Source organism: Selaginella moellendorffii, unplaced genomic scaffold, assembly GCF_000143415.4.
Source record: "Selaginella moellendorffii unplaced genomic scaffold, v1.0 SELMOscaffold_57, whole genome shotgun sequence".
Taxonomy (NCBI): Eukaryota; Viridiplantae; Streptophyta; class Lycopodiopsida; order Selaginellales; family Selaginellaceae; genus Selaginella; species Selaginella moellendorffii.
Window position 1 is genome coordinate 1151708 of NW_003314318.1, and position 16554 is coordinate 1168261.

At 43.7% G+C, this 16554-nt stretch overlaps 5 protein-coding genes across 5 annotated transcripts; 1 reads left to right on the forward strand and 4 right to left on the reverse strand.

Annotated features, from left to right (window-relative positions):
* The first annotated feature begins 1722 nt into the window (after nt 1–1722).
* Nucleotides 1723–2799, forward strand: LOC9654890 (1,2-dihydroxy-3-keto-5-methylthiopentene dioxygenase 3). Its single transcript, XM_002983237.2, has 7 exons — nt 1723–1802; nt 1853–1922; nt 1975–2069; nt 2126–2240; nt 2307–2431; nt 2485–2555; nt 2607–2799. Exons 1-7 carry the CDS (start codon nt 1788–1790, stop codon nt 2659–2661), a joined length of 546 nt encoding a protein of 181 aa, XP_002983283.1. The 5' UTR covers nt 1723–1787; the 3' UTR covers nt 2662–2799.
* Nucleotides 2800–3005: 206 nt separating this feature from the next.
* Nucleotides 3006–4672, reverse strand: LOC9654620. The gene is made up of 4 exons (XM_002983358.2): nt 3800–4672; nt 3590–3742; nt 3285–3527; nt 3006–3218 (listed from the first exon to the last, which is right to left on the reverse strand). The coding sequence occupies exons 1-4, from the start codon at nt 4637–4639 to the stop codon at nt 3090–3092; spliced, it is 1365 nt and encodes a 454-aa protein (XP_002983404.2). The 5' UTR covers nt 4640–4672; the 3' UTR covers nt 3006–3089.
* An 88-nt stretch (nt 4673–4760) lies between these two features.
* LOC9654891 (putative transferase At4g12130, mitochondrial) lies at nt 4761–6234 on the reverse strand. Its single transcript, XM_002983359.2, has 5 exons — nt 5720–6234; nt 5417–5655; nt 5258–5356; nt 5042–5200; nt 4761–4985 (listed from the first exon to the last, which is right to left on the reverse strand). The coding sequence occupies exons 1-5, from the start codon at nt 6232–6234 to the stop codon at nt 4777–4779; spliced, it is 1221 nt and encodes a 406-aa protein (XP_002983405.1). The 3' UTR covers nt 4761–4776.
* Nucleotides 6235–7613: 1379 nt separating this feature from the next.
* On the reverse strand, nt 7614–9389 carry LOC9654892. The gene is made up of 4 exons (XM_002983360.2): nt 8376–9389; nt 8167–8319; nt 7870–8112; nt 7614–7817 (listed from the first exon to the last, which is right to left on the reverse strand). The coding sequence occupies exons 1-4, from the start codon at nt 9204–9206 to the stop codon at nt 7686–7688; spliced, it is 1359 nt and encodes a 452-aa protein (XP_002983406.1). The 5' UTR covers nt 9207–9389; the 3' UTR covers nt 7614–7685.
* Nucleotides 9390–13012: 3623 nt separating this feature from the next.
* LOC9654893 lies at nt 13013–15893 on the reverse strand. The gene is made up of 8 exons (XM_024688207.1): nt 15688–15893; nt 15562–15629; nt 15219–15470; nt 14938–15157; nt 13839–14885; nt 13630–13782; nt 13335–13577; nt 13013–13282 (listed from the first exon to the last, which is right to left on the reverse strand). The coding sequence occupies exons 5-8, from the start codon at nt 14658–14660 to the stop codon at nt 13154–13156; spliced, it is 1347 nt and encodes a 448-aa protein (XP_024543975.1). The 5' UTR covers nt 14661–14885; nt 14938–15157; nt 15219–15470; nt 15562–15629; nt 15688–15893; the 3' UTR covers nt 13013–13153.
* Nucleotides 15894–16554: the final 661 nt, after the last annotated feature.

The window sequence follows — 16554 nt, forward strand, 5'->3', positions numbered from 1 at the left end:
TTCTCCATAGCAAAATAGAATGCAAAAGAATAACATTCACATGCTGCCCGGAGCCGACAAGGCATGGCGATGGTTTAAGAGCTGAGCTACTGATCGTATCTTTTGGTTAGCTTGGAACTACAGCAGCGTGTATCCAACAAAATTTTTGATGCTGAAATCAATTCCCGAGACCTAAATGGCGTGGCTGTCTCCCACGAGCTCCCCCAAAGTGGCAGCGCCGTTGCATGTTTGCTCATCTCAGCTCGTAATGGACATAAGATGCAACGCATTCTTGAAAGATCGTCTAGTGCTTACACAAAACTCTAAGAAACTCGAAAATACTCGAAATTCATAAACTTGGAATTGGACTACTGGACATTTGATAAAATACCTGCTACTTGTGTCGCCTGAAAAGAGAAAAATTTCCCTTTTTGGACTCTTTTGTAGACGATTCGCTTGGAAAATCATAGTCACGCCTTGTAGTAAGTGACCGTGACAGACTGCAGTTTCAGCGTTGTAATTGTCGTTGCAAACCTTTTCCACTTTAGTTCTCCTGCCGAGCGAAATGAGTTATGGCCTGTGGGTTCATCGTAATACTCCACGTTAAGTTCTTGGCATCATTTGGCATAAGTTGTGGCATTATCTCTGGACGCAGTTTCCCGCTGCAGGCATTCTCTATGTATGGAATCATACCCTTACGATCTGTAAAAGCAAATTGTGTAAAACATCTATAAAAATAAAAACGATGTGCAACAATGTCATACACCTCCAAGGTTTTTGTTTGCCCTTCTCGCAATAAGAGTTCAACAACTTGGCTGTTACCACAGTGACAAGCTTCTCCAAGTGGTAGTCACCCATCAGTACTTTCCTCGTTGACACTTGAAAGTCCATAAACTAACTCCTCCAGTGTCACATAGTCGATTATTTCATTTGAAATAAAGTCGCATAACGAATCGACTCTTTTTATTTTAGTTGCCTTGAAATATTTTCGCCCATACTAAAAGAGGGAGTATTAGACAAATAAACAGCAAAAAAATATTACGAACCTCTAAATAAATTTTACAGTCCGGAATCACTGAAGTAAGATCCAAAAAGCTTGGATGTTTCTCGTGATGAGGTCGCCTGCCTGGAGTGAAATAGTACACGTTGTCAAACGGTTTCGCGTGCATGGTCGACCGTATTCTCTCATGAGATATGTAAAAACATACGTGTGTAAAAACATACCTTGTTCTGTACCTCCCAGGTTGTCTGTGGCAGAGTTGTTCAAATATAACTTCTGCTTCAGCCCGTGCGGTACAACCTGTTCACGGTCTTCACTATCCTCCCTGAACTCCATATGGTAATCCGTTGTAAAGAGAAAACAGTCAGGAACCTGTTGATAGCCAACAATCATAACAAATACTATTAACTATGTTACCATTAGCTTGCTTATTTGAGTCACATCATAAACCAAGGAGGAAGAGCCAGAAAGAGTATACCGCTTGCTGGAAAGAGTCCCTTCGATTGTAGAACCAGCCCAGAACCTTGCAGACTATTTCAGACACCATGTCGCTAAAGGCACATTGCAACGAGCTGATGACTATCTAATGCCAAAAAGTGAAACCACAGTTTGGTAGCATTTCTAAATCGCTCTGTCACGCTCAGGGGTTGACCGCGAGACCTACACTACAGCAAAAACCCTAGAATGCAAAAGAATATCTAGCATACCTTAGCATATGCTAGGTATATTCAATGAGGACTGCACACGTGGTAGGCTATAGGCTGCCCACGTGTACATCGTGCTGAGGGTTTGTTCTTACGAGGAGAGAATGGGAGCCGACGAGGTATGGCGATGGTTTTAGAGCTGAGCTCCTGATCGTAGTCTTTTGGTTAGCCTGGAATTGAAGCGTGGTATCTCGATGAATCGCAAGAGCAGCAGCGTGTATCCAAAAAAATTCTCGATGGTGAGTGTGAATTTCTGGAATTGTTTGATGGATTTGGTTTGGTTTTGCCCAGATCTTGGTGTGCTGCAGTGGCACTTAAATGCGGATTTGTACGAGACAGACCCGGAGCTCAAGGCTATTCGAGACGAGCGAGGCTACGATTACTATGTATGTATCCATCCAGAACCTTGTTTGGCTCTTATCCGAATTGTGCTCGTGCTCAGGATATCATCACAATCGCGCCTGGAAAGCTTCCCAACTACGAGGAGCGGATCAAAAGTTTCTACGAGGAGCACATCCACACGGACGAGGAGATTAGATACTGTCTCGAAGGAAGTGGTCTGTAGTATCTTCTTTCGAGGAAATAATCCAGTTTTTGTTAACGATTCTTTCGATCCATCTCAGGATACTTTGACGTGAGAGATGGCAGCGATCGGTGGATTCGTGTGTGGACCAAGAAGGGCGACATGATCATTCTCCCGGCTGGGATGTATCATCGATTCACACCGGATTCCAACAATTTCATCACGGTCTGTACCTGAGATTCTCTTTGATCAAACATGAAGCTTAGAAATCTATGCAGGTGATGCGCCTCTTTAGTGGACATCCAATCTGGACAGCGTTTAATCGGCCCCAAGAAGACAATCGTGCAAGGTCTGCAAATTACATATTCTTGTGAAAGTTATCTCTTCTTGGTTTTGCCAGAGTGGAGTACGTAAACAATTTCCTCGCGAAGATCAAAAAGTGCGCACAAAGTTGATCATAGAATATTTTTTTTCTCAAATGCATCCAGGCAGGAGAGAGATAAGAAAATCACTATGATACATATTTCCATAGCTTCAAACATCCTCTAGGTTTACATATCTATAAAAAAAAAACAAAAGATTGTTTCGATCTAGATGGTATTCAGTCCACCTTCAGTGGCTGGGCTGCTCTGTTTTTTTTTGGCTCAGTTTGTTTCTCCTTCCTAGGGGAAACGAAGGGAGAAGGGCAGATGGGCTCAGATTGAAATGTTCTACCGCCAAGTTTTTCTAACTTTGACTCCCCAAGAATGCGTGATTTTCTGGATCTTATCATCCCGTGCTAGAAAGAAGAGCACAAGTGTGGCATGAAAAGATTTTTTCATAGACCATCAATATTTTTCTCTCAAATGAATCCAAGCAGGAGAGAGATACGATCATTATAATCCTAGAGCAATGCACTGTATCCTCCATGGGGCTCTCGTTTCTTCTTCCAGATGCTAAATCCGACCACCAGCGCCACCCCCCCAACGATCGCAAGCGTGACCGCCATCACATTAACTCTGTTTTTGACGTCCTAGAGCGGAGAAAAACAATCGCTCAATCTAAGAACTTGAAACAAGTAGAAGTTTACCACACGTACCTTGAATTGCCTCAGAGACACGGTGTCATCGTCGCTCACGATGAGATAGAAGAGCGCCATCACACCCGTGTGCTCCTGGGCGGAGCTATAAGACGAGGACAAGTGGAGCTTCTCACCGCTCGCGACCGTCACAGTCCCTGGCTCGGGGAAGCACGTAGACATCCCAACAACGTAGCCAGCTTCGTTTCCAGGAGTTGATCCATTCCCGTATAGAGGAATCGAGGAGCACAAGTGCCGACCATCCTGGAAAAGCCACAAAAATCGTTAGCAAGTTTCACGAGAGTTTTTTCTACTTTTTTTCTTACCTCTCCATGCATGGTCATGCCCATAGCTCCACCGTGCTGATGCGCTACTCCGTAGATAATGCTACCCCCTTTCGGAATCACCAGGTGATTCTCCAGCTGATAAATACAATCGGGATTCGAGGACGGGTCGCAAGCAGGAACGTCATACTCAACCTGCAGAACGATCGTAAGAAAACAAAAGAAAAAAGTTTACAATCAGGACAAACGAACCTTGCAGCCAACGTGACGGTCGATTGGATCCCGCTTCCTGCTGTCTGTGATGTCGAATATATAAGCACGAACAGGCAGGACACACTCGTCCCACTCCACCCATTCGATGGTGTATTGCATGTAAAGAGTCTTCTTTGGTGCTTGAAATCCCGGCTTCACTGCGCATTTAGTCCCCTCGTAGCAGCAGTGCAGACCGCCTTTGTAGCCCTGCTTCAAAGGCTGTCCAGAGGCGTCTGTTGTGACGTTGTACAAGCTGCACCGGCACTCGAGGCATCCTTGGGGATCGTATGTTCCTCTGGTGTCGATGGCATGGACGTTGAGCACCCAGAGCTCCTCGTAGCCTTCTGGAGGATTGCCAACGCCGATAGCATAGGAGCCTGGAACAAAGTAGCTCGTGTGCCTCGTCTCGGATCCAAGACCCCAGAACTGCGACAGGACGTTGTGCTGACAAATTCCATCGTTTCCAGCGATTATAGCCGATGGCGAGCCTAGACGATCCTGTCCATGATGGAAGCCGCCTCTTACCAGCTCTTTTCTCTCGGAGCTCTTCACATAGAGGCTAAATACTACCCAGTGATGCAGATAGACGTCGCTCAGAGGCACGGGATTCCCAAGCTCGTCTACAACCTCTCCCTGGAAGTTCTTGACACCGATGTGACCTTTGGGAAACTCGAGCTCGTAGTGTCGGTCTTGGACCTCTCCCGGCCCCAGAGCAAAGGCTGGAGACTTGTAAGTCTTCTTCTGAATTCTGGAAGATCTGGAGCAGTCCTTCGATTCTGCTGGAGATGAAGATAGTAGCAAAGCGATGAGCACGACGAGAACCAAAAGCTTCCCGTCCATCTTTAGTTGCTATTCACCCCCACCCCGCTCCATCTGCTAAATAGGAAATCAGGACAAAGCTTGGAAGCTTCCTCCGCGAGACTTCTGTTCACTTCTGTTCGTAGCCTTTTTGTTTGTTTCCCAGAAACTTATCCCGATCAGTCCCATTGATGCAGCCACCACTTGGGTCGTAAGACCTTCACCTGTATGCTTGCCATCCCGCCACCTATGCTTAGCCGTTTGGAAACCGCTTCCAGCCTCACAAGAGCGAATCCCCGGGAGCCAAGTGCCGTTGTTACAGTGCCCATCTTCTTGGACGATTCTGCGTCGACGATTTCAGCACCATGACTCACTGCCTCACTGATTTCTGCAATGACACGTAAATCACAAATAAGAAACTCTAGACCACACGGCTCATCTCACCTTCGCCATCCTTGTCAAGAAAAATCACCGGCATTACGCGCTTTCTTATCACTCCTCGGTGGTGTGTGCGAGCAACAAGCTCCTGGCCCACATAGCAACCTTTGTCGAAGTCGATCGCGTTCAGACCTTCAAGATTGTACTCGAGAGGAATGGCCTCCCCTGTCAATCACTAGATTTAAGAAAAACTGAACACAGCAAGCGAAAAAGAGAGAAAACCTCCACGAATTTCTGCCGGTCCCTCTGGAATTCCTTGTTCCAACCTCCACAACAGATAATACTGCTCGTCAACCTCTTGATCGGCATCAATCAATGGAGCTGCCAAAGGAAAAAAAACGTGTAACTGTTGTTATAGATCAGCGTCACTATGAAACTTACGAGTGGATTCCACCGGAAAGATACCTCGGAAGCCGAGACATCCTGTCCGGGGATCTTTATGCCAACGCCAGCCTTGGACATTGCTAGAGGCAGAAGTATTCCCAGCAACATCACGCCCAGCACCCCACCCTACAGAGCCCTCGTTGTCACCTTCGCACTCCAGAGCACCTCCAAACCTCTGCCAGACTGCAAGCTCTTTTGACATGTCCGAGAAAGAAATTTTTGCACGCAGTTTGTGCCTGAAACAAGTGAAAGTTCGTCAAAAAGACAAGGAGAAAAAAGAACAAAGTACAAAGTACAAACCTCGTCAGGTGTGCAAACAAATCGCTGACACTCTCCGCATCAACGTCTGCTACCAGCTTTGGAGCCGACTTCTCGCTTCCGGGGCCCGTTCCCGATCTGTCCAACTTCTCCGTGGATTGCACCGGCTTAAAAACCACCATGTCAAACAGAAACCTTCCCTGTGGATTCAAGATGGCCGTGTAGAGAGGAGGCTGCACCACCGCTGGCTGGTTGAGAGTGGGATGCGGTAGCCTCGTCGGAGAATCCTGCTCGAGCTTGTTCATGTTGTTCGTCGTCAAGCCCTGGAGGAACTTGATAACATCCTCTCCTTCAAATCCAATGACCGCTCGGCTGCTCAGCTTGCACGCAAAAGGACCTTTCTCGGCTAGCAGCGTCGGACCCCCGGAAGATAACTCGGACGCTCGAGAAGGAAACGACGGCGACGAGTGGAAGGAAAAGCTTCTCACATTTTTAGCACAGCCACGGCCCCTGTATCCTCCACCTCCCAGCAAGCGCCAGACTGTAGCAGCCGCCATCGTTGGAAATTTTCTTTCTGCTTATACCCTAGGTTCTTTTCTTCAAGAACTCCGCCAAGTGCGTGACACTCGGGCTTCATGCATGGGCTGGCTCGATAGTGGCTTTCTTCCTCGTTGCTAACTTTCTCTTCTCCATTTCCTACACGCTACTGTTCTATCCTTGAGTTTCTTGCGCGTGGCATTCTATAGCTCTTCATATCCGGACTTCTGCTCGTTCTAGCCTTCCAGTTTCCCGGCCCTTGACTCTGCTGTTACTCGAGTTGCTGAATTCCCCGCGAGTAGCATTCTATAAATGTGCTATAGAGTTTACTTGAGAACTACAGAGCCTTGAACGTAATCGTCGGGAAGACACCTGATGCGCTTCAAGACATCGGCATTTGGATACCTGAGCTTTGTTCGAGGATCCGTGTAAGGTGCCTTTACAAGGAGAAAATACCGAAAGAGGGGATTACTCGGTGGAGAAATGGCGAAACAGCACCTTACCTCAAATCCAGAGAATTTCTTGGAAGGATTCTCGCTGATGAGCCTAACTGTGAGTTTCTGATTGTACATTTGCAGATGTTAACATCGAATCACCTCCTTCCATGTATCGCAACGACAGATGACAATTTTGCGGATGATGAGAATGAGAAGGGGGAACTCCTGGATTTATACATCTAACTTCTAACATGTTCTCCATCTGGTGTGTTGTTCCCTGCTACTTTCTTATCCATGGCTGCGGGTGCTAGCGTCTCCAAACTTCTTGTGGTTGCGGCAATTCTCATGTTCACATTTCTGGCTAGCATTGAGTTTGCGCACGGGGGGTGTTGTTATACAACCACTTTATTCAACTACTTCAAGGTGGTAGCAATCCAAGTTTTGAAGTGCGAAAACACAGGAGCTCCTTACGCGCGAAATGGGGATTGATGCAAAGGAGGGTGTCTGTATCAAATTGGAATTTGTGTTGGCTGGTAGGTGCCAACATGACATTGTGCCATAAGGTTTCCTCTCGCTTGCATCCTGGTCACAATGTCGCAATTTCTAGAAAAGGATTTCTTCCAGTTGTGCAAATCTACACTGAGGACAGTACTATTTTTGTTAGTTTTTCTTCTGCTTAGTTGCTTTTTGGCCTGTGATCTTCTAGGAGCACAAGTTTGTAGGCGAGCTTGTAAATCTTATAGGAAAAAAGTGAGTGGCAGAACCTGGAGAAGGTACTTTCTTCTTTGATTGCGCTTTCCATTCCAGTTGACGAGATTGGATTGGAGGCAAAAAATAACAACTGTGTCACTTGTTTTGATGAATATCGAGTCTCAGGTTAGTGTAGGTTTATAAATTTATTTGTGCACTTTGGTGCTTTGGATGATCTTTGTGGTAAGTAAAGCAGGCTGTCAGAAGCACAATGTCCTGCAAAAATATGCCTCCCACTTTTTATATAAAAAGTATATTCATTAGATATTTCATAGCGGGCCAGCTCAAACGAGCAATGCACTGTATCTTTCATGGGACTCTGGTTTCTTGTTCCAGATGGTAAATCCGACCGCTAGTGCAAGCACCACAACGATTCCAAGCGTGACCACCATCACATTAACTCTATTTTTCACGTCCTGCAGCGGAGAAAAGCAATCACTCAATCTAACAAACAAGTAAAAAACGTACCTTGATTTCTCCTAGAGACACAGTGTCATTGTCGCTCACCATGAGATAGAAGATTCCCATGACACCCGTGTGCTCCTGGGCAGAACTATAAGATGAGGAGAAGTGGAGCTTCTCACCGCTCGCGACCATCAGAGTCCCTGGCTTAGGAATGCATGTAGACATTCCAACAACGTAGCCATCTTCGTTGCCAGGAGATGATCCATTCCCGTATAGAGGAGTCGAGGAGCACAAGTGCCGACCATCCTGGAAAAGCCGCACAAATTGACAGTCATGAGAGTTTTTTTTACTTCTTCTTACCTCTCCATGCATGCTTATGCCCATGCCTGCAGCGTGCTGATGTCCTACTCCATAGATAATGCTACCCCCTTTTGGAATCACCAGGTGATTCTCCAGCTGATAAATACAATCGGAATTTGAGGACGGGTCACAAGCGGGAACGTCATACTCGGCCTGCAAGACAATCGTAAGAAACATAAGAGAAACTTTTAGAATGAGGAAAAACGAACTTGGCAGCCAACTTGAGGGTCGACTGGATCCCGCTTCCTGCTGTCTGTGATGTCGAATATATAAGCACGAACAGGCCGGACACATTCGTCCCACTCCACCCATTCGATGGTGTATTGCATGTAAAGAGTCTTCTTTGGTGCTTGAAATCCCAGTTTCATTGCACATTTGGTCCCTTCATAGCAGCAATGCAAACCGCCTTTGTAACCTTGCTTCAAAGGCTGTCCAGAGGCATCTATTGTTACGTTGTACAAGCTGCAGCGGCACTCGAGACATCCTTGGGGATCATATGTTCCTCTGGTGTCGATGGCATGGACGTTGAGCAGCCAAAGCTCCTTGTAGCCTTCTGGAGGGTTGCCAACGCCGATAGCATAGGAGCCTGGAACAAAGTAGCTCGTGTGTCTCGTCTCGGCACCAAGACCCCAGAACTGTGGATGGACGTTTTGCTGACAAATTCCATCGTTTCCAGGGATTATAGCCGCTGACGACCCTAGACGATCATGGAAGCCGCCTCTGACCAGCTCTTTTCTCTCGGAGCTCTTCAGGTAGAAGCCAAATACCACCCAGTGATGCAAATAGACTTCGCTGAGAGGCACGGGATTCCCAAGCTCGTCTACAATCTCTCCCTGGAAGTTCTTGACGCCGATATGACCTTTGGGAAACTCGATCGTGTAGTTTCGGTTTTGGACCTCTCCCGGCCCCATAGAAAAAGCTGGAGATTTGTAAGTCTTCTTCTGAATTCTGGAAGATCTGGAGCAGTCCTTAGATTCTGCTGGAGATGAAGGCCATAGCAAAACGATGGCCACGACCAGAACCAAAAACTTCCCGTCCATTTTTTTGCTGCTATTCACCCCCGCCGTGCTCAACTCACCAGATGGGCCGTAGGACCTTCACCTGTACGGTTTGGACACCGCTTTCAGTCTTACAAGAGCGCATCCCCGTGCAGTGCTTGGACGATTCAGCCAATGTGCTTCCAATGAGCAATAGGGCACACGGTGACGTGTGCTAGCTACGAGCTCTTGGCCCACATGCGGTTTGCGGGGACAAATCCAAGATCTCGGGTCCCAGAAGATCAATCGGATAATGGCATCGAGCACGTTCGCCCGGCATTTTCCATACATGGACGGCTAGTGACTAATTATGAAAGTTGAGATAAAAATGAAAACTGCGTATCACTGATTTGGTTTTAAGGCAATTTGATAAACATATATTATAAAGAGTTTAAAGATGTACATTATTAATTTATGCAATTTCATTAAAGTATTCAAAGTCTCTCCTCCACAAAAATATGGAAATCATCACAAGCATAAACAATGTAATCACACGTGATAAAAAATAGCAAATTAACACTAAATGTGGCTTTGAGCCCTTCTCTAACTTATGCTAAAATATCTTCTCCTAATGATGCTTTTAAATAGCCAATTATAACCAAAAAATATCATTCAGTACCAGTTTTAAAGGGCTTTGGTGGTATTTAGGGCATATAATGTTTTGAAAAAACCAATTCAATCATTGATTAAAATTAGGGTGGGGCCAATTTTAGTATAGCAGGTTAGATTTAAGCACTTGAACCCTCATGTTAACAATATACACTGTGGGATAGCACCTGCAACTGGATAAATAACCCTTAAGTTGTACACACTCTATATCATTGTATAAATTGAGACCTTGTATTAGAGGAATTGCCTCTAGATTAAGAAAAACTGAACACAGCAAGCAAGAGAGAGAGGAAACCTCTATAAATTTCTATTGGTCCTTCTGGAATTCCTTATTCCTCTTGATCACCAAGCTCGAAACCAGAAAAATGTATAACTATTGTTATAGATCAATGAAACTTGAGTGTAGTGGAGAAGTTTTATTGTCTCTCTAGATTAGTTGCCCACTTTAGATCATGTGTTTGAGGAATTTGCAAAAGCACTTTGAGGGGGGGATTGTAGGGGGTTCCAAAATTATAGTAAAGATAATGGGTTGTAGGGGGTTCCAAAAGTATAGTAAAGATAGCAATGTTAAGACTTTAGTTTTGAAAGAACTTTTTAATGATGCTTCCAAATTAAATTGAGGTTAGAATTAAAAGTGAGTAGTCTTAGGTGGGAGTGAGCACAGACTTAAAGAGTGCTAAAGAAGCTCCTCAAAAAAGTGCTCAAGAGCAATTCTTATTTCCAGAAAGGAAATTAATTGTAATGCTCTTAACTCAAGTGGAATGGTGCCCCATTTGAATATCATATAGCTTATTGATCTTCACCCTATGTTAGGGGTTTAGGCCTTCCCTTCAGGATGAAGGTGGGGAGTTAAGATATCCATATTAGGCCATTAATCCATGGTGTTTCCCTTTAGTGTCTCGGGCTAGGTGATACATTTAAGGCTGAAGATTTAAAGAGTCTTATATCATAAAATGTTAGAAACTTGGAGATTTAATGTGTTTGGATGTTTGTGCCTAAAGGGAGTGTAACTGAACCTTAAATATAGTCTTATTTAGAAAGGGGTATAGTAAAAAGTTTGAGAAATTCTGAAAAGTTGGTTAACACTCAATTATTTGTGTAATAAGTAGTTGAATTTAAGTAGGACAAAGTCAGAGTTAGCACAATATGTGGGAACCTTGGTAAAGGAATCTAGTAAAAGTCAAAATAAAGGTGGTTGGATAGATGAAGTAAGTTGATAAATTGGCAAGGGAAATATATAATTTACACTTGGGAGAAAGTCTAAAGCATGCTTTCATTTGGACAGGGGTTTATAAAAAGTTTTAAAATGTATAGTATGATTGGGTAGATTGGGTATGGATGACCAATTTAAGACATTAGATGTGTTTGTCATTGTTTTATGTCTAGCTTGGATCTAATCCCAAACCCAAAACTAATAATTCGTGGAGTACATATATCCCTCGGGTTATGCTAAAATATCACTAGACTTCATTTAGCTCTATTTTGCATATTAGTCTTGGCATTTCGATATTAAATACTCTAGAATTATTTTAATTCTATTTTATGTATTTTTGCTCCTTTATTATTTAGCTTGGGAGTTATTCAATGCTCATATTCTTTCATTCATTGGCTATATGATTGGGAATTTAGCTCTATCCCTTCATTAAATGGCTCAAGGCTTTAAAACTCAAGTTTTACTTTGTTGCATTTCACACATATATCCAAGGGTTAAATTTTGCTCTACAGTAAACTACTATAGGGTATAAAGTGAAAACCATATATATTATATAATGAGATTTTAACAATCTACATCAAGAATTGGGTAGATTTAAAAACTAGTTCTTTACAGGAATTTCTAGCAATTTGGAAAGATGCTTATGAAGATTCAAGTGCTTAGTAGCAATAGAAATGGGAGCCTAACAGTTCACTATCAAAACCATATACTAGTGGCAAGATTGAAACCATAATAGTGAGCAAGAGTGTGTGTACTAGACACGATTTAAATTTAGATTCAGCTTTGAATCAACCACTTGATCATGAGCAAAAGTGTTTCAACTAAAGATGATATGGTATATAGTTATGCCCATGTGGTAGTAGTTTCTATATATATATATAGCCATTTATATACAATTGAAATACATTTCTTCCTCCTCGTGTATCACTACTTTCAAAGCATAGTAAAACCTGGAAAAGGTAATTTCCTTGTCAATCATTCTTTTTATTTTAGTTGACAAGATTGAATTAAAGGTAAAGAATGCAACTATATCACTTGTTTTGAATAACATTTTCAGCCTCAAGTTAGTGACGATAAAGAGGTTTCTTTTCTTAGTAGATTAGCAAACAAGGACATAGTTTATAAATTTATTTATGTATTTTAGTAGTAGGAAACTCATAAATGGACAATGTTTGTGAGCTAATTATGACAATTGCAAAGTGATGTGATGATTTGGACATGTCAAACCTAAGGTGAGACTACCTTGAACCTATTCTACTAATAACACAAAAGTAAGATTTTCAACTTCAAACACATAGTTAACATATAAATTAGTATGTGGAAAATAAAAACACTTAACTCAACATCAAACTGAGAATGAAAATCATATTGATATGTAAAAAACAAAAAAAAATTGCAAATGAGAAGGTGGCTTAAGCTAAGAAAATAAGGCAAAATAAAGGATCAAATGGCAAATTAAAAGACCCTATGAATTCTCTAACTCATCTTTAAAATTATCTTTAAAGTAATCAAATTCCTTATTAAAAGGAATCCACTTCACAACTTCCTATAAACTCAATCTTTTTACAAAAAACTAGATTGTATAAATTATAACTCTCTAATTGATATCACAATTACACTCCATATTAGTTAAAGATGGTAATATGATTATATCCCACAACACCAAAAGCTCAATCCAATAAAGCAACACCAATAGCTTTAAGTAATGATAGCATGGCATAGCAGAAAAAGAGAATGTATGAAAACTGAAAAGGTAATAATAAATTTGATAACTATAATCTTAGATCTGGCAAAAAGTTAACACAAATCTAAATCTAAAAAAGAACAAAGGAACAAAAACAAAAACATAATTATGAACAATCCTAAACACTGAGTAAAGCACTACCCTTCAACCAAAAGTTTGCACTCTTGGATACAATGCAATGCTCTTCACTTCCACTAATATGAGCATTTGGAATATCAAAATAAATATCTTACTTGCGATTCCTTTATTATAAACAAGAATGGAATTTAATCTCAAGTATATGCTATATTACAATAATTAATGTCTTACCTCTATATATGCATTTTTTTTTCCCAACTTTATATATATTTATTATATTTCATAGCAGGCCATCCCCAAATAATCCTAAAGCAATGCATTGTATCCTTTATGGGACTCTCGTTTCTTGTTCCAAATGCTAAATCTGACCACCAATGCCACCATTGCAACGATCCCAAGCGTGACCGCCATCACATTAACTCTAGTTTTCACATCCTGGAGGAGAAAAAAGCAATTGCTCAATCTAACAAACAAGTAAGAAACGTACCTTGATTTCTCCTAGAGACACAGTGTCATTGTCGCTCACCATGAGATAGAAGATCGCCATGACACCCGTGTGCTCCTGGGCAGAACTATAAGATGAGGAGAAGTGGAGCTTCTCACCGCTCGCGACCATTAGAGTCCCTGGCTCGGGAATGCATGTAGACATTCCAACAACGTAGCCATCTTCGTTGCCAGGAGCTGATCCATTCCCGTATAGAGGAATCGAGGAGCACAAGTGCCGACCGTCCTGGAAAAGCCACACAAATCGACAGTCATGAGAGTTTTTTTTTACTTCTTACCTCTCCGTGCATGCTCATGCCCATGCCTGCAGCGTGCTGATGTGCTACTCCGTAGATAATGCTACCCCCTTTTGGAATCACCAGGTGATTCTCCAGCTGATAAATACAATCGGGATTTGAGGACGGGTCACAAGCAGGAACGTCATACTCGGTCTGCAAGACAATCGTAAGAAACATAAGAGAAACTTTTAGAATGAGGAAAAACGAACTTGGCAGCCAACTTGAGGGTCGACTGGATCCCGCTTCCTGCTGTCTGTGATGTCGAACAAATAAACACGAACAGGTAGGACACACTCGTCCCACTCCACCCATTCAACGGTATATTGCATGTAGAAAACCCTCTTTGGTGCTTGAAATCCCGGCTTCACTGCGCATTTGGTCCCTTCGTAGCAGCAACGCAGACCGCCTTTGTAGCCTTCCTTCAAAGGTTGTCCCGAGATTTCTGTTGTTACGTTGTACAAGCTGCAGCGGCACTCATGGCATAGTTGGGGATCATATGTTCCTCTGCCGTCGATGGCATGGAGATTGAGCACAAAGAGCTCCTCGTAGCCTTCCGGAGGGTTGCCAATGCCGATAGCATAGGATCCTGGAACAAAGTAGCTCGTGTGCCTTGTCTCGGCACCAAGACCCCAGAACTGTGAATGGACGTTGTGCTGACAAATTCCATCGTTTCCAGTGATTATAGCGGATGGCGAGCCTAGACGATCATGGAAACCGCCTCTGACCAGCTCTTTTCTCTCGGAGCTCTTCAGGTAGAGGCCAAATACCACCCAGTGATGCAGATAGAGTTCGGTCAGAGGCACGGGATTCCCAAGCTCATCTACAATCTCTCCCTGAAAGTTCTTGACGCCAATATGACCTTTGGGAAACTCGATCTTGTAGTATCGGTCTTGGACCTCTCCCGGCTCCAGAGAAAAAGCTGGAGATTTGTAAGTCTTCCTTTGAATTCTGGAGCAATCCTTCGATTCTGCTGGAGATGAAGACCATAGCAAAACGATGGCCACGACCAGAACGAAAGGCTTCCCGTCCATTTTTTAGCCGCTATTCACCCCCGCCGTGCTCACTAGAAAATCACCGCGGACGAAAACCACTTGTGTGGTAGGACCTTCGTTGCATGCCGCCACCTATGCTTAGTGGTTTGGACACCGCTTTCAGTCTGACAAGAGCACATCCCTGTACAATGGTCACAGTATCCATCTTCTTGGACGATTCTGCGCCGACGATTTCAGCACCAGGACTCACTGCCTCACTGATTTCTGCAATGAGCACAAGTAAGAAAATGTCCACGGCTCAGCGTACCTTTGCCACCTGTCAAGAAAATGATCGCTCCATTGTCGAAGTCGATCGCGTTCAGATCTTCCGGATTGTATTCGAGAGGAATCGCCTCCCTGTCAATCACTAGATTAAGAAAAACTCAACACAGTAGAGAAAACCTCCACAGCCGGTCCTTCTGGAATTCCTTGCTCCAACCTCGACAAAAGATAATACTGCTCCTCGGCAACCTCTTGAGCGGCATCATTCAATGGCGCTGGAAAAGAAAAAAACAACGTGTAACTGTTGTTATAGATCAGCGTCACTATGAAACTTACGTCCGAAAAGACACCTCGAAAGCCGAGACATCCTGTCCTGGGATCTTTATGCCAACGCCAGCCTTCCAGTTTCCCGGCCCTTACTCTGCTGTTACTCGAGTTGCTGAATTCCCCGCGAGTAGCATTCTATAACTGTGCTATAAGTCGAGGAGGAGAGTTTACTTGAGAACTACAGAGACCCAAGTAGCCTTGAACGTAATCGTCGGGAAGACACCTGATGCGCTTCAAGACATCGGCATTTGCATACCTGAGCTTTGTTCGAGGATCCGTGTAAGGTGCGTTTACAAGGAGAAAATAACGAGAGGAGATTACACGGTGGAGAAATGGCGAGACAGCACCTTACCTCAAATCCAGAGACGTCGCAGTATTTCTTGGAAGGATAAATGGAAGGAGGCGATTCGATGTTAACATCTGCAAATGTACGAGGCTAAACAATGTACGAGGTACTGGTATGGAATCAGGAACTCACAGTTGCGGGAAGGAGATGGAAATTCTCGGCCTGGACGATCTGCTTGAGATGCTTCCAGTGCCTACCTCGCGTGTTGCCCTTGGGATAGCGCTCCAGGAGCTGCGATCGCATGAATGGAAGAAGCGCCGGGAGCACGCATTCCGCTGCCTCGATCGTCGCCGCACGACGAAGACGCCTGCGCTGCATCACTGAAGGAATCATCTCACGAACCCTAATAGCATCTATTCAAACGGATCTCATTATCTACCCCATATCTCTCTCTCCATACTGCAGCTGACCTGTACTGAAATTTTATAATCAACTGAGGGCGATGTTCTAACAACGGGCTTCATCGCTATCCTTGCTCGCACACATAGCCTATGTTCGATAACGCCCTTCTCATTCACTCTCTGTTAGTCTTCTTATCATGGCTGCGGGCGTGGGCGTCTTCAAGCTTCTTGTGGTTGCGGCAGTTCTCATGTTCACATTTGTTGCTAGCATTGAGTCTGCGCGTGTCTTTGGAGGGGACTTTATTCAACTAGTTCAAGGTGGTAGCAATCCAAGTTTGAAGTGCCAAGACACAGGAGATCCTTGCACGCAGAATAAGGATTGCTGCAAAGGAGGGTGTCTGTATCAAGTTGGAATTTGTGTTGGCTGGTAGGTGCCAAAATGACATTGTGCCATAAGGTTTCCTCTTGCTTGCATCCTGGTCACAATGTCACAACTTCTAGAAGAGGGTTTCTTCCAGTTGTGCAGATCTACAGATTGACACAAGCTATTGGAACAATAGCACTGAATAATGATTGAAAGAAGAATTTCAGTGCTCCCCAATTCTTGAAGGTCCCCATTTTTCTTCCAATTCTGTTGTTTGAGGACAGTCTTATGACC